This window comes from Hyposmocoma kahamanoa, unplaced genomic scaffold, assembly GCF_003589595.1.
Source record: "Hyposmocoma kahamanoa isolate Upper Pololo Valley unplaced genomic scaffold, ASM358959v1 81, whole genome shotgun sequence".
NCBI classification, from domain to species: Eukaryota; Metazoa; Arthropoda; class Insecta; order Lepidoptera; family Cosmopterigidae; genus Hyposmocoma; species Hyposmocoma kahamanoa.
This window is the reverse complement of record NW_020654080.1, coordinates 3,516,999-3,538,302: the sequence shown is the minus strand read 5'-3', so window position 1 is coordinate 3,538,302 and position 21,304 is coordinate 3,516,999. Positions and strand designations below refer to the sequence as shown.

The 21,304-nt window shown below is 35.3% G+C and overlaps 1 protein-coding gene across 3 annotated transcripts in view; it reads left to right on the top strand.

Annotated features, from left to right (window-relative positions):
* Positions 1 to 21,304, top strand: part of LOC113234053 (facilitated trehalose transporter Tret1) — a 110,587-nt gene that overhangs the window by 49,457 nt on the left and 39,826 nt on the right. Inside the window, exon 1 of one of the 3 annotated variants that reach the window (XM_026469285.1) lies at positions 14,897 to 14,979. The exons of the other annotated variants lie outside the window; for them this stretch is intronic. Coding sequence (XP_026325070.1) covers positions 14,917 to 14,979 — 63 coding nt within the window. The 5' untranslated portion in view covers positions 14,897 to 14,916. Of the gene's footprint in view, positions 1 to 14,896; positions 14,980 to 21,304 lie in introns of those variants that run through there. 3 annotated transcript variants of the gene reach the window in all.

Sequence of the window (21,304 nt, the reverse complement as noted above, 5' to 3'; positions counted from 1 at the left end):
TAAATAAAATAAAAATCATGTCAATCGGTCGCTCCGTTTCGAAATGAAAGTACACACAAACAAACAAATAAAAAACTAACAGACACAGTTTCGCATTTTAATAGTTATTAGTATTCCTATATAGGTAATTTTCGTAAATTTCGGCTATGACATGGTGCCATAAAGGCACCCTGTCATAGTCACCAGATGTCCTTGCTGTACATTACGTTATTCATAGACAACATTTGCTTGCTAGAAATTTAAGTGAACGACTATTTCAATACCTGCAATATGTCATCAAAGCAGTCAATAAAATCCGTAACAGCTCTTTGAATGATAGATTATTTCATCAGCTTTGTGTTACTAATGACGAAGATTTCAACCGTTTGTTGTTTCATACTGAAGTTCGTTGGCTATCAATAGGCAATTGTCTGACTCGATTTTACAACCTGTTTGACTTTGTGATAGAGTTCTTGGAAACTAAAGATACAGAATTGCTTAACAAGCTCATTAAATCAAACAATACTATAGCTTGCATGACAGACCTGTATAAATTGTTCAACGACACGAATCTCCAACTGCAAGGCGATGAACTAAATTTAATTAAAACAAAAAATGTCGTTGCTGCTTTCGCAGCCAAACTGCTTCTACACAAAAAGAATACGGGCAGACGTGAGTTTCACAATTTTCCGAATTTATCAGAATCCTGCCGTAACGATGACTTGTTTGCCTACTGCCAACATTTGGAAAACCTTCACATTGACTTCACCGAACGATACCAGGACATTTTGAACTTGTAAATACCAGTCTGGGTGTTGAATCCGTTTTCAAATGTCAACACGGCAATATCACCCCAGCTGGAAGAATAACTTATAGAATTGACAACGAACGAGGAAATAAAAATAAAAAAATAAATAAAAAATCAGTCAACCGTGACCATGGGACCTGTAAAGGGCCTGAAACGTCGGTTTGTTTGAAAAAACAAATATACGCGATTTAAATCCGGAAAAATAGTTTCATTTTCTATGTGTAACAATCGCGAAAACCTAAGAACTCGAAATAAAAATCAAGTTCAAAAATGGCTACCAAGAATTTTGGCTACAAAAACCGAACCCGCGATTGTATCCTAGATTGTGGTCAATCGCTCAACGATTCTTGATAGCATTCCCATCGCCATATTTGTGTAAACGTGGTTTTAGTGCTGTGACAACACTGCTTACTAAAAAGAGAAATCGTTTGCATGCTACCGAACGTGGTGACTTGCGGCTGTTCTTGAGTAAATTGGAACCAGATATCAACAAACTTATAAACAGCATCAGATTCATCCTTCACATTAGTTTTTATATTAGAATCGATTATATTTGTTTTATTTTGTATAAAAGATACTCTGCCTGAATACTCTAAAGTTGCGTTTCAATAATCATTCTCATTAGCAGGTGTAGCCCGTAAGAGTTAACTTGAGACCTGAGCGCCGTTGTGAACTCCATACTGCGCTCACGTCTCAAGTTAACTCTTGCGGGTTATAGTAAAAGTCTCGTTTAGAATGAATGTTTAATCTCCGCTAATATAGCTCACACTAATTAATTTAATTTTAACTTATGGTGGTTTTTAAGTAGGTGAAAAAATGGGGGCGCTAAAAAAAATTTATTCGCAAAGTGGGTAGTAGACAAAATAACTTTGGGAACCCCTGGTCTAGATTCTGGATTCTACTGTTAATGATATTGTACTCGCTGAAATTCTAGTGAAAGGGGATTGAAGTCCAAAATTGACAAAGGGGGCGTATAAAAAGTTTTTGTCATTTTGTTTATTGCATATTTATATGGGACAATTAGAGAAATGTATTCGTGTAAATCACTATTATGTTATTTTTATATATAACTTATTTTGGTAGCAATAGAGTTCTTTATGTAAGAGCTCGTTCAGGGAAATATTGCCACCTTACCTATTTCAGCCGCCAAACAGTGATGCTCGCATTACTGCATTTCGTTTTCGTTTTGAAGGCAGGAATTACAGGCACGGGCGCAGTGGCAGTGCCCCTAAGATCAGAATCTTTGTAGCTTAAAAAAGTTATGGTCAGGCATGTCCCTTACCTCCAGGCCGCAAGATTTGTTTGTTCAGTCACTTGGTACCCATCATAAAAATTCAATTAGCCTTCTTGAAACCGCGCCGGTGACCAGAAGACGGGCAGCTCCGTCCGCTAAAGCATAAGCTAAGTTCTCTAAAGAAAATGCCTATAAACGTTACACTATGTCCTTTATTTAATGCCATGCCAATATATTACAAAAGTACTTTGTATATAAAGTCTAATTTACAAAAACAAAAATTATCCAATTAAACAAAGTGTTAGTTAAAATTGTTTTTAAATTTTGCCGTTTAACGTACAATGTAGTTCAATTCAATTGTAGTTATTTACTAATTAGACATAATTTAAAAAGCAATTTGGAAGTCGTATACTTGAAACCTGTTTGGATGTGAACACTTGAAAAGCGTTGTTCTTGCCGAGGTAATAAAGTCCATATGCCTTAGGGTTATTAGAATTATATAGTAGTATATCTTACAGCTGAAGGGATTTCCTTTTATTATGATTAGATTTTAACGGCGTACTCAATTAGTTTCAAAGTAAACACAAGATTTCCCTCCAATTCATATTTACTTTAGTTAATTGACTATATTTACTAACTGTCGCATTTGATGATCTTGTCGTAATTGATCGTAAGACCTGACCACCCACAAGGTTCAACGACGACCTGATAAACGTTGGGGGTGAACACCCAATTTTTCTAACGTCAGGAAATCCTCATGGATACCCTCCGCCCGGGGGAGGCGAAGGGTCATGTCGGAATCCTACCGACTAAAACCAGACAGTGTTCGCTTACGCATTCTTCCGCGACTTCGACTGTGATTGGTCCGACTGGGCGCCGAACCCCATCTCGCTTGTCGGGGAGAGTTCTTGTTTCCCGGTCGGCAGACGTGAAACACGTATACCGCCATCTCGGGTTCACCAGGAACAAGAGACGGACTTGGGGGAGTCTTGGAGTTCTTTCACAAGTAGCTCTACTGCTGTGTTATATTAGAACTCGTGGATGAAAACCTGCTGGATGACTACGTCTTCAATACGCCCTTGGCTGATAGCATGAAACAGTTCTCCGTTGGAGCAGCGAATATCCTGAAAGCTTTTATATAATAGTATGCCACTCAGGCCTATATTCCGGTTTAAATTTCTCCGTGAAGCAGTTTTCATAACGAGGTTTTTCTTCATCGGCCATTATTGTTATTAAACATTTAGTAATGTTTAAAACTTAGAACTTCAATTCTTAAATATGCCTCTACCGAATTCCAACCTAGAATCTTTAATTGAGACGCAACCGTTTTCCTACGAGGCTGTCACAGCCTCGTAAGGTCATATTTTTTTCAGTTTATGATTTTAACAAATTCAAGGATTAATAAGTTCAATATTTTTACTCTACAATAGTAAAGAAAAAAACATTAGTAGCCGCAACATAAAAAGTTTTATAAATTAGTTTTTTCCTGTTACTTATTGTGTTTTGTTCAATGACCTATACCGTCACGGCTGAACGGAAGCCATTGCATTTAATTGAATTTAGGTAAGTACTTAGTTTTTACTTCATAGATTTTGGATAACTTGGACAATCAATCTATGACGGCTAATAATCTGGGGCAATGCCCGTATTCGATTATAATAGACAATTATTTAGATTTCTATTTATATTGAACTCTATTCGCTATCGATTTGTAGGTCAGCCTATACGGGGCAATTCATTAATCAAGTTTTTTATTGTATGCTTTTGTACTGGTTGTTCACCTTTGACACACTTAAGTTTTAATTGTAATTAATAATATTTGACTGTTTGAACGTCCGGTTGTTCATAAAGGGTATGAAAACATAATTGCAAAGATGTTGTTAATTGGTGTTGATGTTAATACCGAATAATTACACTTAGTAAACTTCGGATATGCGTTTTTGCTATAAAAAATTCCCCAGGCGTGCGAACTCTTGCGGCCTATTATTACACTACAGATACTGTTTTGTGTACGGAACACGCAGGAAAAGTCTAAAATACAGGATGTTTTCTTCTGGTATTTGGTCAGTTTGTACCCGGATGAGGCAATTTTCTAAAAGTTTATTACTTTTGAAAATAAAATAATGTCTCCATGAAATAAAACATCCTATCTATAATATTTAAAGGACTTGCCCTCCGGGTCCGTTAACGATGGGACGTCCTATATACAGTGACGAAAAATGCAATTTCCGATTTAGCGTTAGTTGAAATATTCGAGATTATACAAAGAGACGTTAGTCCTGTTGTAGGGCGCAGTGCATCTGTCTAATGGTAGTTTTCTCCGCACACCTGCATGATGTATTTAGTTTCCATTTCATTTGTAATCAATCCCAACCATAAAGAAAGAAAGAAAGAAAACTGTTTATTATACAAGCATAGACACGCATAAACAAAACAACAGTGGAACAATTTGATGATGATGATGATGATTGATATGCAATTGAGTAGCCCAGCCGGATAGATGCTCCATGCGTAGCGTAGATTCAAAACATTACCTACTATTTAAGAAATATAAATGTGTTGAAGCTTCCGGTATCATAGGGCTGATTTCTATTTCAGCCAAAAATAAGTTTAACTTAGATAGATAGATAGATAGATAGATAACACGTTTATTCAGCACAAATACAAACAGAAACAAAACATTTACAATCACTTCACAGAGTATAACATAAAAGCACATAGAACATTCATTATTAATTTTATACACATTTATACAAAACACATATTGCGAGACAAAACAAATACTGTGAGAAAAACAAACAAATACTATAACCAACTGATAAAATTTTAAAATACTTATGACTACTTACAGTTTGTGCTGAAATGGCCCTGACTCAGCATAAATACTGTAGACCAAGAGAATGCCAGTACCATATGGTGAGCGATCGCAGCCCAGTAAGCCATGCCATCAAAGTGCATCACACGCAAATATATATACCTAACTCTAAATACTGTATATAAATATATCAAGCAAGAGTGTAAAATGTAAAGCAAACATTGTAAATAGTGTAAGTAATGAAGGTAGAAACTTAGCTCCTAGGTAAGATACCCTACGGCGCGGTCCACGACAGACGTTTTTTGCACAATCAATAAGTTCATAAGACCCACGTGGCTATAAATTTACCAGCATCCTTTACCCTTCAAAACCGGAACACAGCAATGCTCACATTACTGCATAGGGGCAGAAATAGGCGAGGTGCTAGCACTTCCTTGGACGACCTCTTTCGCAAAGATCTCTGCTGCTATCTGCATCTGACAATAATAAACCCTCCTAGTGGGTCCGCTACTGAGTTACTCTGCGGTTCCACCGATATCCAACTCATGGCGACGTTTATCGAGTCAGTCTTTTTCTGGTTTCGACAACACTTGTTCTTCTTATTCGATTTCGGAGGTACTTAGCATAATTGAAATACGAAATATGTTGCAAGGAAAAAAGAAACCGCCTACAGGACGCGTTCCAGGAGTTCAGGTTTCGACTCCCCCGATTGCATAGCAATTACAATTTTTTTGTTAAAAGATCTCTCAGTTGTTTGGATGTTTAAAACGGGTTTCTGAATTTCCGCTAATGCAAGGCGAATGTGGGATACATTGACTTACAATTATATGGACGTCGGGTCCGCGCTAAAAAGTGTCCGCACTTGTAAGGCGCTAAAATCGTATACAGAGCGCCAAACTCCGCTTTAGTCTTCATTTGTTCGATTGACAGCGCGATACTGCGATGACATTACTATTTAAATTTCGAATAGGTTGACTTGGGACATTTTTTTCGTGGTTTTTGTATTAGACCCGTCATCCATTTATTTGTAAGTCAATGGTGGGATACAAAAGAATACTTTTAAATTTTTTGTGATCGAAAGTACATATCGTAGAGGGCTCTACGGTACATATAGTATATCGCGAACGGTGAAAAAGTTTTATATATCCGACATAATATCCCTTATTTATTTTTATTTATTTTATTTCATTTATTTATTTATTTCAGGCACCTAGGACCCATAGATACATACCTTACAGACTAACATACATATAATATAACAATAATATAATAAAACAATAACAGAAATATTAAATAAATACCTTACGGACTAATCATAAATACAATATAACATGATAATATACATATAACACTATTTATTTACACGTATGTACTTCGACGTGTGAAGCAACGTGGGTGTCCGGTAGCCGTCCTCGGAAACGCCGCTACATGACACCCTTCGGCCAAAAGTCTTCTCTCATGAAGGACCCTTAGTGGTCTATATTGACAGATAGTTTTGTCTCTTTAATTTTTGAGTAAAAATGACAAACGAAAAAAAGGAACTGGTTTGTGATTTTTTTAGATTGACATTTGACACGTTTGGATACGTCGCGGATACAACACATGGCACAACATTGTTAGCGGTAGCATTTTGTTGTTTCATTTAATTTTATAAAGATATATCGTGCTAATTATCATGACAATTATCAATGATAATTATCACTTCGAAGAACCACGCAGCGAAAATAATGAGAGGTTTTTTAAGTAACCAAAAAGTACATGGTTAAATAATATTTATTATGTAGATACAACACAAAATTAAGGCTAATGGTTTTAAAGACATTGTTCTAATAAAAGTAACAGGCAAATGAAATATCAACATAGTATAACAGCAGTTTCGCAAATATGACTGTTGTTTTCACAGTTGTGTTCTCGAAACCTAATCGAGTTAAGGCGGTTTTTAACACGCTATTGCTCTTACGAACTGGAAATTTGCAATTTCAGTTTTTTATTACTGTATTAATAAACTCTTAATCTGCTCTTTCTCGTGTTCAAAAATCCTGTCAGACCAGACATTTCGAGTGAAGCTTTAGCGTGAAGAAATTTATAGATAAGGATAAGCACTTGCTATAAAATGTCAGTAAAAATTATATTATTTGAATTTAATAACAATCAAACATTTTCCACAATTCCAATGTTTTATTATTGTTTTTATTCTAATATTACGGCAATTGTATAAAAATTTTTGCTTTCACCAAAATTTCAGGCGTTTTGAATTTGAATAAATTGAGACACGCATTTGGAATTAACATACCACGGAATTATCAGCTGATTTTTTTAATGAGAATAGAATGAATGGTTACCAATAATCCAAAATTATTTTTGAATGCTACTAACGCGACATAGTGAAAAAAAGCATTTTAAGAAAATTTTAGATTTTCTTAAGGTACGGTTGGTATGTAAATAGTGTTATAAGTGCCTGTTAAATGCATGTTAATAAATATTTAGTAAAATTGTTTTTTTTTTTAAATAATATAAAATTATCACACACGAATTTTCGTCCTGCGTTTGGAAAATTAAAATGCATCAATTGCCAAGTTCGAAATATCTCTTCTGACAGGGTTTTTTAACACTGAGTATCGTTCGATCTTGAAACCGGAGTTTTTAAATGCAGCACAGTATCGATACACTTGGTTTCTTAGAAGCACCACGGAAGAGAAGATCGAACAGAGAGACAGGGGAAGCCCTAGATGAAGTTTTTTAAATCAGATAAGGAAAAGTTGATGTCAAAAATGAGATAGGTATCGACAAGCTTTTTTATTTACCTAATAAGATGACGTAGCATGGCGACTATGATATTACTGCTTCTTCTGTTTGACTTTTTTTGGATGGACTTTGTGGCTTGGCCCATACTCGTCTGTTCAGAGTAACATAGGTAATTGTGACTAAATATACAAAGTTCAACTGTTTTGTACACAACACACAAACATATAACACAATTGAACAAAATAATGGGGGTTTAAACATGTTTCTTTCTGTAAATTCTTTACATAATGACGAAATTTAGGATTGGTTTTAAAAATATGTTGATCGTCTTCTAGCAACACTCCACTATACTGCATATACAATATAGTTGAAATTGCTTTAATTTTTTCGTTGTTCAGTACCTAAGATGGCTCAGAACCAAAAGGTCGGTTTGGGCATGTTAGAGGGTCAGGTATCTCAAGTATATGACATTGACTGTACATACATACCGACTTCCGATAAACAACCCTTCCGGGTCGGGTCTCCTTTTTTAAAAGAAAGCGGAGAATAACTTAAATATTTTAAAATGTTCGCGCTGATTAGAGTACGGCGAAAGCTACAAACAACCAAGAACACAGTGTTTTACTAAAATAAAACCTATTATCGACGAATATAAGTCACCATTTCCTGTGCATTGACAAAATGTTTACGTAAACCCGCATCGTAAATGTAGAAAATGTAATGTCAATTGCCCTTGACATAGCGATTCGTTCATTGTGCAGGAGCGGCAACTGCATTGTTGCTGGGTTTACGCACATCTGCGTATTAAATAGTCGTGTGTACCCTTACTTAATAAATAAATGTGACACTTATTACATGAACACAAAAGGTGCGTTAACTTAATTCACTTGAATTAGTTCACTTAGGTCATTGACTTACAATTATATGGACGTCGGGTCCGCGCTAAAAAGTGTCCGAACTTATAGGGCGTTAAAATCGTATACAGAGCGTCATTCACGTTTTAGTCTTCGTTTGTTCGACTGACAGCGAAGCAAGCAAAATTAGACAGTACTGCGATGACATTACAATTTCAATTCAACGTTTTAGCTTTTTCATATTCCTTTACATGTCACTGCGTTCAAATAGGTTGACCTGGGACATTTTTTTCGTGGTTTTTGTATTAGACCCGTCGTCCATTTACTTGTAAGTCAATGACTTAGGTGCATTAAATGCACTTTTATTAAACTTAAGCCACCTGGGTTCAATAAACGTAATTTTAATAAACTTTATTCACCTAATTTACCTGAGTGCATTAGATAACTATAAAAGCAAACAGTATTCATTAAGTACTCGTAAGAAAATGATTAATTCTTATTTCAAAGTCAAAGTGACATAGGTGATTTGCTTTATGCACTAGTATCTATATATGCAAATACTGTTGTATGTGCTGTTGTATGTACAAGTGTAGTAGGAGGGGTGTACAGGGTGGTAGAGATTCGCTCGGCTAGCTGGTGCCCCCTTACTACGTCCAGGAATCAAACGACGAAATTTGGTGAGGAAGAGTTGGTTTATTGTACAACAGCTTACAATCTGGCTTACAATTAGAGATGAGAAAAACTGCTTATTTTTTTTAAAACGTTTAAACGTTAAGCTTTTTTAAAAAAATACGCAGTTTTTTTAAACGCTTTTTCTCTTAAACGCTTTTTACTTTGAAGTTTAGTTTTTTTAGGTAACCGACTTCAAAAAAAGGAGGAGGTTCTCAATTCGAAAGAGGGTACCTCAGAAGTGATTTCATTTAAATTTGAAGAAATTAGTCCACCGCTAAGGGTAGCAAACTATGGGATAAATTACTTTTGCGGTCGGTTTTTTTAGTACTCTGTACTTACTGATTGTTATTCTTTGTTATTGTGATTGTTTTCGTTTGTCCCTTTACTTTGTTGGTTTTAAAAAACTGTAAGTACATTCTCTTTGGTCTTGCTCATTGATACTGTCCACTACGAATGGTTTAACATATTTTAGAAGCCGTAGAGCTAGCTAGCTAGAGCTCCTTGTGAAAGAACTCGTCAGGGGAAGTACTGCCATCTTACCTATTTCTGCCGCCAAGCAATAATGTGAGCATTAAATTACTACTTTCCGGTTTAGAAGGGTAAGGATGCTGATGAAATTACAGGCACATAGATTAAGACCTTTGTGATTTAAAGCACAGCTTATCACGTATATTTACGTATTATAAAAAAAATGTAGAAGGTGAATAAACTCGTATTATAAGCACACTGTCAGAGTGCCGTCTTTTGTATTATGAAAGTTGTCGACACACTTCGGTGCGTCTCTGGGGTCTAGAGTACTAGTAATTCATAGCAATGAGTCAGACGACACTGCCCTTGACATTGCAACTCGTATGCGCGCGGGCCGTTCGAGGATCACGTTGCGTACACGATTGTCTCAAGTATCTCACTATTATGTGAAAAATATTGTTTTTTTTCCTTGATAACTATCATTTTGATTACTGTTTCAAATGATGATTGAGATTATATACGATGTCAATGTTTTTTGTTTTATTTTCTTAGAACAATTTCTTACATTAACGTTATCAACCGTCTCACTGCTGGATCCTGGTCTCCTCTAAGGAGAGGGTTTGTTGACCATTGTTCACCCAATATTATTAATATTATTAATGCGGGTTGGGGACATCATACGATTAATATTAATGAACCATAGTTCAAATTTCTTTCATACTAATGTATAGTAAGTTTTCCGGTATAAAAAGCAAAAGTCAAAAACCTTGTCAATGGCCGAAACATAAACCGGTAAAAGTCAAGGAAAAAAACATAAAAAACTTAGTTGCACTTTAAAGTGACCTTGGTATCACTACATCTTGTTATTCAAGTCTGATTCAAGTAACATCCCATTCTTATTGTATCATAGTTTTCCCCTTTCGGTGGTTTGCGGAAAACATTTATATTCATAAAGATATTCGTAGACATAAAGATGAAATCACAGAAATGCTACAATTGCGGGTTTGAATAAAGAATGCTTTTACTACAGTATTTGGTATGCACCTGTAGATGGCGTTGACTATTTTTGAATTACTTCTTATTTTAAATCGCGGTGTCATTGACCTACCAATGCGGTGCTGTAGTAATTTTTTGGACCCTTTGGACTACGTACAGGAGTGAACGTTTTTGTGATATGTGGAAATAGCTCGAAAGGCAGTGAAACCACATACGTGTCATATTGCACCATATGCACCTCGCAGGCGTATTTTTTATGGTTAGATGACGCTCAAGGAAATCTTCTTTTTCCTCATGAGATGTTATTGTTCCTTTTCCTTCTGTGTAGTAACATTTCGAATTTTATTTGTTTTTTCCATTTTAATTTACATTATGATCTAGAATCGTGGTGTAGGTCACGGGCCTTCATTAGTAGCAGTGGAGTTCCTTGTAACAGAGTCCGTCCAGGAAAGTACTGCCAGCAGTAATGTTTAGCATTACTGTAGTAGTAATGGTGAAATTTGGGTGAATTGAAATAAGACAACGAACCGAAGCAGTAGAACTCCTTGAGAAAGAGTTCGTCCTGGGAAGTACTGTTACTTTACTAATTACGAGACAGGCGTAGCCTAGTGTGTTTTATTGTGTAAAATTGTTACTTTAAGCTATGTTAAATAAAATAAATAAATATTTCTGTCGCCAAGCAGTAATGTCAGCATTGCTGTGTCCGGCTTTTGGTTCCCGTTGGCTCTGTAACTTATGGATAGCCGTGTCGTAAACCACCGCCCACGACTTGTTCGTCCCCTTACATCATCATTATAAAAATCATGAAAAAGTATCATAAAAAAAGAAATGCATGTACTAAAATTCAAATTTGAAATGTGTTTGTTTCATATATGCCAGACTCTCCAGAGAAGAATGAGTAAGAAACTCCTGGGGTTGCTCTTTACTAATAGATAATACGTTCACATTTAATATTAAATTTTTTTTAATATTTATTTTAAATCTAAGTAGAAAAAACGTGAAAGAACTTAGCGGAGCACTCCATGTGCGCTGCGTCATCCAAATAAGCAGAAGTATACCTTTATATTGAAGTTTCCGTTTCACGGTAATCTCGATAATGGCAAATATTGAATACCAACAGGAATATTGTAAACAGTAGCGTATATGTTTTCTTATAAAAAATTTGTGATTTTGTACAGAACAGCCAAATTATTTTTAGTCCTAGTAGTTGTAATCTGTCAATATTGATCTACTGTTAGAAATATAATGATATAGCAACCCCGAAGACCTATTGAAAACATAAAAGCTTATATATTAAGCCTGTCCTATACAATTATATAGCATCAATCCGTCATGACATGAAATAAATTATATAAGACCTGGCGTTTGTCGCCTTTTTCATCAAAATAATGAAATAATACTAATATATGAAGAGGCTGTATGGTAGAACCTTTGCCTACCCAAACAAATAGGTGAAAACTTATTAAAAAATAATGAAAAAAATTATTATTCTTTAACATAAATTCCATTACAATGAATGTACTGTGACGTCACTGTAAGAATGTTGATTTTTTTTAGATTAAACTCTCAGAGCCACTGAAAGAGAAAGTGTTAAAGACGTAAAGTATGTGGCAACCATTGTACTCGATGGTGGCAACACACAGTTTTTAAAACTTATCGATTTAATATTTACGGAACCATGTACGGACAACGGCACACCATACTACACATTTTTGTTCGAAAATCGCCTCCAGTGCAACGGAACAAGGTACGTCAAACTGTAGCTTGATGTGCTGGCGTGTGTACAAGTCACTATTTATATTAAAATTTACATTATTTATATTATTGTAATAATAATGACAATGATAACGATAACGATAACGATAATATTAATGATAATAATAATAATAACGTACACACTCAACATAGCCCCGCACTAAGGAAACCTTGTGACACGGGTGCCATGGACCCACACATAGACAATCACATATTACACCCAAACTCACGAGAGAAAGAAATGTAGGCTATACAAATATTTCTACCGGCCCGGGAATCGAACCTGGGACCACTGCGTGGCAGTCCGGCATGGTAACCGTTCGGCCACGGAGGCAGTTAAATTATAGAGATATTAAAGATTACTTATTTATTTTTGTTAACGTAGCACTTTGCCCGACAATGTTATAAGGGAAGAGAAAGAGCGAAGTGTTGCCACATACGCATTTTATGTCTTTGACAGAATTGTACTATTAAAATCGGCGGCCCCTCTCCAAATCAAAAAGCCATACGAGATCCTGGGCAGTTAAAACAAATGAGCGTTGTGTTATATCAGACACAAAAACGTAAAATATCTTTACAAGGAAAACTGTTAGGAATCCCATACATTGTCAAAATATGTATCAGGGTGACGGGCGCAGTGGCAGTGCTCCTCAGATCTTTGCGTTTTAAAGCTCTGAGTGGCACTGCAAGTGTTATGGACAGGCGTGTAGCTTACCATCAGGCGCACGACTTGTTTGTCCCGTCACTTGATATTATAAAAAAACGAAAAAATCTCACTTGCACGTAAATAGTGTGCTTGCATGCAGGCTAACTTGACTATAATTACCCCAAAAAAAACCATCGAGCCTTTTTTCTTCTCATTATAGCCATGATCGTTAAATAAGAATTTCGTGGAATTATATCTCTTTGCCAAGTTTTTTTGAAATCGGTTACCGGATAGAGCGCGAAACTTGATTCGTCTCCTAGTTTGCCACCCTTAGAGGTGGAATATTTTTTTCAAATTTAAATGGGACCAATACTGAGATACCCTTTTTCCAACAAAAAAGGAATCATCGAACTCGGTTCACAGTTATCACGTAACACACGTCCAAAAAAAAAAAACGGACGAAAAGAGAACGCCCTCCTCTTTTTCAAGTCGATTAAAAATATTTTGCAAAACGTACCTATGTAACGTAAATTGAAATGTTATTTAAAGAATTAATAATAAGGTATTTAATAACTTTTGTAACAATTATTAATGCAAAGATTAATATAAAGACACTTAGAATAAAATCCCTCTTTTATTCTGGCACGGTTTACTAGAAGACGTCGGTTCGAATCCGGTCGGATCGAAGAAATTTTTTCTAAGTGTCTTAATCTGTCGTAATCTTTGTATTAATAATTACAACAAACTAATGGAGTAATTTCACAAAAAACAATTGAATATCAATTCAATACAAATTTAACTTTGTAATAGTGTAATAGTTAAAAATAGGGTGTTGTGTAATATTAGATAAAAGTGGTTGTTGACTTCACCATCTCAGTCAGCCGTGACCATCGGAGGTTTGAAGGCCCCGGAATTAATATACGGAAAAAATAGTTTCATTTCCATTATTTACAACTTTTTAGTTTCTCCAGTTTGAATTGTATATATACATCGTTATCAATCGATCTCGGTGACCCAGCATTGGATGCCTGGAAGAACCAATACGGAAAACAATTTTTCAAAAATTGTTTCAGGTTATGTAGAGCCTCGGAGTTGATTTCGGTTAGTAGATTCTTTTTAACTTGTGGTTAAATATACCCGACATATTATTATTTTAAACTCTCGCCTCTCCCATAACCAAACAGCTTAATTTAGAATTTTTAAATGGGAGATATTCCCTAGCAACAGAACTGTGGCCGGGGTCAGGGACTCAAGTTCAAGAACCGGTGAACAATACAAGCCGTATTGAGCAGGACTGCTTTCAGTAATTGTGTTGGAAGCCACAGAAATCCGACCTCCTCAAGTTATTATTTTTATTATTTTTACTATAAAGTACCAAGACTGTAAATCTTTTTTATGGAATGACGTATTGTAGACCTTCATGATTATTGTCACGTTAGCACTTAGTTGAAATCATAATGCCAATATTAAAGAGTTAAACATAGTTACATTTGAACCAATACCTGACTGCAGTAACGACGTGTTTAGTAACAAACATCCAACTGTGTAGTCTTTCGCACTGTGATTTTCAATTTAAAAAAAATCATAATCCTGTAGGAAAAGTGTCTACATAGTGAACGGATATATATAAAAGCTAAAGTTACCTGGAGTGAGCAATTCGATCCTTCCTTATTTTGTTTTAAGGAAAATTGTTTCAAGAACCGAGTCAATATAAGCACTGATGCACTTGTAAACCATTTGAGTGTTTTTTTAGCCTTGAAGGGTGAACACGTATGTTTAAGAAAATGCAAAAATTTTTAAAAGCTTTGGACTCGCATTTCTAATTCGCGTTTCTTTGCTTGGTATGGTTCTACCCTAAACGAAGTTTTAATCAAATAAAAGCATAGAAATGCTTTTTAAATGTATTTGAAACCCATTGTGTTGTGAAAGCGATTGTAAAAGTGAATGACAATGAAACCTAAGGCTCCTGTTGGAATTTCTTTGAAATTTCTTCGTCCTTTTGATGAGGTAAGCTCATTATTTCTAATTCAGATTTCTTATACTACTGTCAACAAAATTGATCATCTCATCATTGATTCTGTCAACAGACAATGGGGGGCAGTAGCCACTACGCATGTCCGACTTGTTCTTATCAACCAATAATCATTATTAACCTTTAACTAATGGCGTTAAAGGATCATATTCTTGTTGAACAAAAGTTTAAACCCTCTGCCCTAGTTTAGGCGACGCAACGCGATTTCTTATTTTTTTTAATTTTTATAGTTTAATAAATTATAAAAAAATTGTGGATGAAAACACAGCTGCGCGTTATAGACATCGTGTGACTTTAGTATAGCTCTAGTACGTCGAAGCACCAAAGTCGTTAGGAACACCTCATAAAAAAGAGCCCGGGCTAGCTAAAATCTGCACTTGCAAATAAAACTGTCATGGGACTGAGAAGGTTTCAACTTTCCTGATAGACCCAGTGTCACGCTCACTCGCCACGCTCCTTCAGTTTCTTTTTCGCTTCAAGGATTGTTTATGTTTAGTCTTTCTCCATCCTAAGGCTGTCTGGAAGAAATCTCTGTAAGCTATAAGACCGCCAATTGTTACCCTACTAATGTGTTTATGTTTGTCCTGTAATCTGACTATGCATGTGGTGCTAACAATAAAGAATTTTGTATCTACTCTATAGATAGATATTTCTATCCTTCCATAAACATCTGTTTACTTTTGGTACTTTCGAATTTTACTACACCACCCAATTTCAAGGGACCCTTACTCTAATATAGGGAACTGTAGTAACTACGGAGCTAGGGTCCCAATTTAGGGCGACTCGAATATGCAGCGCTCTGCAGATTTAGCAGTGTGGTAAAAATTAGGGCTGTTAGGGAGCTCAGTTGACGCGCGGCGAACACGGAAAGCAGTAGCATCGTTTCGTCCCTCTAGTTCACGCAGCCATTTTGTTTTGCTATCGCCATGTCGTGCAGTAGAGAAAAAGAAGTTTTGTTGTGCCTGACATGTACAAAGACATCACATATGGAAAAAAGATCAGCATGCACGAGGGCTTTAAAGTTTTACTTGAAATTTACAAAAATTTCGATGAGAAACAACAACAACAAATACAAGCTTTGATGGCGCCATGATAGTAACACTTACAACGCTCTCGACGTTCGCGTTCAGAATGAGTGAGGGCCTGGTTGGCAGAGTAGTGTAATAAATGGCTCACTAACAAAGGTCCACGCCCACCATTGACGTAGAGCCTAGAAATTTGAAGAATATTCTCAATACTGTTTGTATCGTAAACACCCTTTACGATACTTTTCATATTGAAGCAATAAGTGAAGCATCTAGTTGGTAACGATGATTCTAATATCATATCAGTATGTTTTACTAATTATGGGTTTTAGAATTGGGTGTATTCGAATATTGATTTAAAAACATATTGATTGTTAGCAATTAGATTATATTTGTTTTTTTTTAGAATACTCGCTCTTTGGCATTGTGTACTACACAATTTAAATGACCACCTGCCTCAGCTTTATTATATGTTTGCACTACATAAAGCCTACAAAAGAATTGAGGCAGTGAGTACGAGAGGTTTTTCGGGTTTTCCATTTTTTGACACAATGGCACCTCTCGTAATATAACCGCGAAAAGTCAAGAACAAATAAAAGCAACGTTATATTCCCTTTTGCGCTAATCATGCGCTAATAGATAATAATAACATAGTTGCCATCAGCTGCCAAAGATACTTTGTATGTATTGAAAAACACTACGTAATTTTGTTTGGCTTTTTGAAACAGACAGAATGGTTCGTGCAATAAAATGTAGCGTGCGGTAGCTTATTCACTTTTTTACATTCTTCAATAAAATATATTTCTTAATATCATGGTCAAAAAACTTGATAGAGAAAAAAGTGTTACATTTGTTTTATTTAGGCATCGAATAAAAAACATGTTCTAGCTATTTTGTGATTGTAACATTTATAATTTTTATCTTACGAAACAAAAACCGGTTGATACTATATTTATTTAAGCCAGTATTTGAAATACACACACCGGTAAATGTATTACCAGGTCAAAATTTAGAATATAAAATTAATAGCAACGTTTCTATTTAAATACATAACAATTATACATAAGGTAGCAATTAAATAACGTCATCGACTTACTACAGCCATAGTGAAACTGAAAAAAATTGAAATTAAATAAATTGAGTTTTTTTTCGATTTTGTTACAAAGCAAAAACAAATCTTTTAACAAAATTGTAACAGTTTAACGTTGATTAACTAAAGTCTAATAAATAAATGTTTCTTTCATTAATTAAATTTCCATTTAAAGTTTACGAAATTTAAAGAATTTTGCGAATCAACCTCGAACCGTTGTACAAGGCTACATTAGTAGGATTTAAAAAAAAAATGAAAACATTTGAGTCGACCACTAATTTTCAAATTAGACTTAAAAAACAAGCAAAAATAACCGACCAGATTTTTGAAAAAACCCTGCAATATTTTGGGGATTTTACAAGTGTTTCGTTAAATTTGTCGGTGTGTGCACTATTGCCACAGTTATGTTACGCAAAAGATATAAGCCGGTAAGGTGGTAGCTTAGTTTCCAAATGGTTATGACTAGTGAAAGATTTCAGAGCATAGAATTACTTAATTCTTCCTTTTTTATATAATACCAAATGACGGGACGAAGAACTCGTGTGGCTGGTGGGAAGCAACAAGTCTATTCATAAGAGATGTCACCCTGAGACATAAGTTGATAAGTCCCATATGCCCGTGATTTCACCAGCACACTTAACCCTTCCAAACCGGACGCAATTGCTTGTTAACTCACACCCAATATTTCAGAGTGAGTTAATAAGCAATAGTTCACAGTTTTTATAAAAGGGCACTCACTACTGTTACTATTCGAATCACAGTGGTGAGAGTAAACAGTGTATTGTTTATTATTTAAAGACAAAGAGAAAGAGAGGGCCGTGCTTCCTTGCATCGCTTCCACAACGTTGCGCGGCAGGTTCTGCTGATGCAGGTTTTTTATACATAAGCGTACGCGGAAGCTTATTTTTGACGTTAACATCAGCAGATACTGATGCGGCTGCAGATTTCATTCATTTTTAGAAAGTCGAGTGACGGCACCAGCAGTGAGTGCCGGGCTACCTCTGGCAACCGACCGTCGCCAATAAGAGTAACCAAGCCTAGTATGTCGAGATAAAATATTACAAAGAACAAAAAAAAAATATTCCATAAGCACGGCCGGTTTTCTATCTCCATTTTCAATCTTTCTGTATCGACAGACGTGCTTTCACTACGGCGATTGTCTGGCGACTGTTTACACGCGTACATTTTGTCGCCAAACTCCACATAGCGGAGTGCCCGTAGTGGCTACGCTTCCAAATTCGGTAGCCAAGTAGCCGCCATACATTTCAATATAAATTTTTGGCTACGTGGCTGGCGACGTCGCCATGGCGTCCCGGTGAAGCACTGATATACAGTACCTTATTGAATCTACATAAAAACGCTTTTTTAAAGATTTTGTAACGTTTATCAATCAATCTGCCTATAAAATCAATCAGTCTGCCTGACTTAATCATATTGGAATTTTCTCGAAGGTAAGCACGACGAGTGAACTGATTGTTAGGCTTGAAGTCTGTTTCATGAAACAAAATATCCTCATTGAATATCAGCATCAGATAGCAACGCAGTTGGAATTGTGATTCCTTGGTATTGTTTGTGAAATCCTTTAAACACACGGTTAAAATAAATAATTTACGTAGCGTAGGTAGAATTTAATTATCACGCAATATTTAATTGATGCATGTGATAATTCTTTTTGATAACAATTTTCTGAAATGCGGTTTAGGCTGTTGACAGTTTGAAGGACATGAAAATCTTAAAATCTACATGTTTTGTCACGTTTTCGCAGTACAGTGTCAAGAGTGAAACATATATTATTTCTATTAACATCATCACGATTGACATCCTTATTAAGTACTTTATAACAAATGTCCATAGGCAGCGATGACAACATTTTTAAACTGTGAGCCGACTTTTATTTTGCCGGTTTAAATAATATTAAAAAAAAAGACATGAACTAAGTTATTGTTTAAGTAAAAATTTATTGTCTATTGTGATTTCCGTGTTACTTAATGTGCTTACATAGTTGTTAACTTAGAAATTGTTAGTATTTTAGTAAGTGGCACTGAAAATGCACGTATAAATTATATGTTTTGCTAAACAACAATTTGTGCTTCGTGCACATGTTGTATTTATAAACTATAACATTAATTTTTACAGTGCTGGGTGTGGTTTTTACGCGCAGATGTGTTTTTATTCACCGTTAAAAAATTTACAAAAAACACATTGTAAAAATTGATAAAAATTAAAAAAAAAATACAAATTATCAAAACTGTTAGGAATACCGTGTGTTTCTAAGACACTTAATGGGTTAATATTAAGATATCTGCACCTCCAAAAAGCCTAGATTGCCTTTACTAGAGTAATAGTGTTGTCAAGTTGATGGTAATTATAAGTATTTGCGCTATAATATTCTTCTTCTTCTTAGAGTGCCTCTTCAAGTGCTGAAGGGGCACTTTTTAATACTATATACTAATAGTATGGTGCTGAATTGTATGAATAATATACTATATACACCTTGAGCACGTTATTCTACGAAGTTGCAGACAATATTTGATCACGGAGTTTGTCATATGTGTTTTCCTTCCCTAATTACGTAGGTACACAGATAGGAATTAAGGCGAGGCTAATTAAATAAAAAATATATATATCTGTCTTTTTTTTTACAAAATAAATGGATTGTTAAAATGATTCACACTGAAAACAGAGCACTTAATGACAAAAATATTTACATTACTTTTCCTAAAGGACAAATTGTGGAATGAGTGTTTCATGGCATGTTTCGAACGTAACTCAAGTACAAAGTAAGACAATTAAATACAGTATGTGTAATTGGGACATGATGCATTGGGTATGCGCACCTTACACCAGCCCAGTTTGGTGTTATTATTATACAATATGGGTAGTTTTATCTTAGTGCATTGATAGCAATGACCTTTATTATTGATAACAGAAAACTAAAGCGGTTCGACCACTATTATCAACAACAATATTCCTTTGACAGCTCGGCAATCAAAATTTTAGTAAAGAGTTTGTCTAGGGAAGTACTTTACCTAATTCTGCCGCCAAGCAGTGATGTAAGCATTACTGCATTCCTGTTTCAAAGGGTAAGGGTGTTGGTGAAATTATAGGCACGTGGGACTTGTCAACATCTCAGGATGACGGACACAGTGGCAGTGCCCCTAAGATCTTTGCCATTAAAACATCTGAGTGGCATTGCAACTGTTAATTTGTTCGTCCGGCGCTTAGTATTATAAAAAATAATCCCATGACGTAACAAACGAGACAACGTTAACTGACCACCACCTAGCACAAACGTTTTATCGGTAACAGTCGACTGTTGTGTTTCGAGTTATAGTTCTGTATTGTCATAGTAAACTAAGACAAGTACGGCAATTCCATATTGTTATTAATTCGTTTATTCCATAAAACCAGCGCCACAGTCAATTGCGGCTGTGGCAGAAGCTGAATGAAGTCCTTTTGCATACGCCACAACCGCACACATGACAGTACAACATTTGTAGTTGTTATATTTAGTATTTTTTGTTTTGCTCTTTGTTTGTTATTGTCTTATTTCATTTTATTTTCATTTTGTTTATTACGTCTTTTTGTTTTGTTTTGCTTGTCTAAGTAGTATCAATATTTTTTTTTTTGTGTCTATGTGTTGTGGCGTTGCAATAAATGTCTATTCTATTCTATTCTATTCTATTCTATTCTATTCATTATCATTATGGGTCATTAATTTTATTATAGAATTGAAGCGTTAATTCGCTGTTTAAAAACTGACATCAAATAGTAGACGTGTTTAATATTGTGCTTATCAAAAAATAATAACGTCTTCTAGCATACTGTGGCAGAAGGTATACTAACTAAGCCACGGAACGAACCAACGGACCTCACGAATTTTTCTATGTGTTTGTTGTCGTGTCTTTGTGTTTGATTTTTCAACGACTTTTTAGCCGTAGCGCCATCTATGAGAAATCTTAAGTATTTCGTCACCCAGTTAGATGTCTTTACAGCTGACAGGAAAGACCGTGAGCTGAGAGACCGTGAGTGAGATGCCGCTATTTATTGTACTTAATTTTTTTTTCTGAGTGTTCGATCTTTGTATTAGTAATTATAACAAACTAGTGGAGTAATAATTGAATATCAATTCAATAAAAATTTAATTTTAATGATATTGTTACAAAATGTTTATTGCTTTCTGAT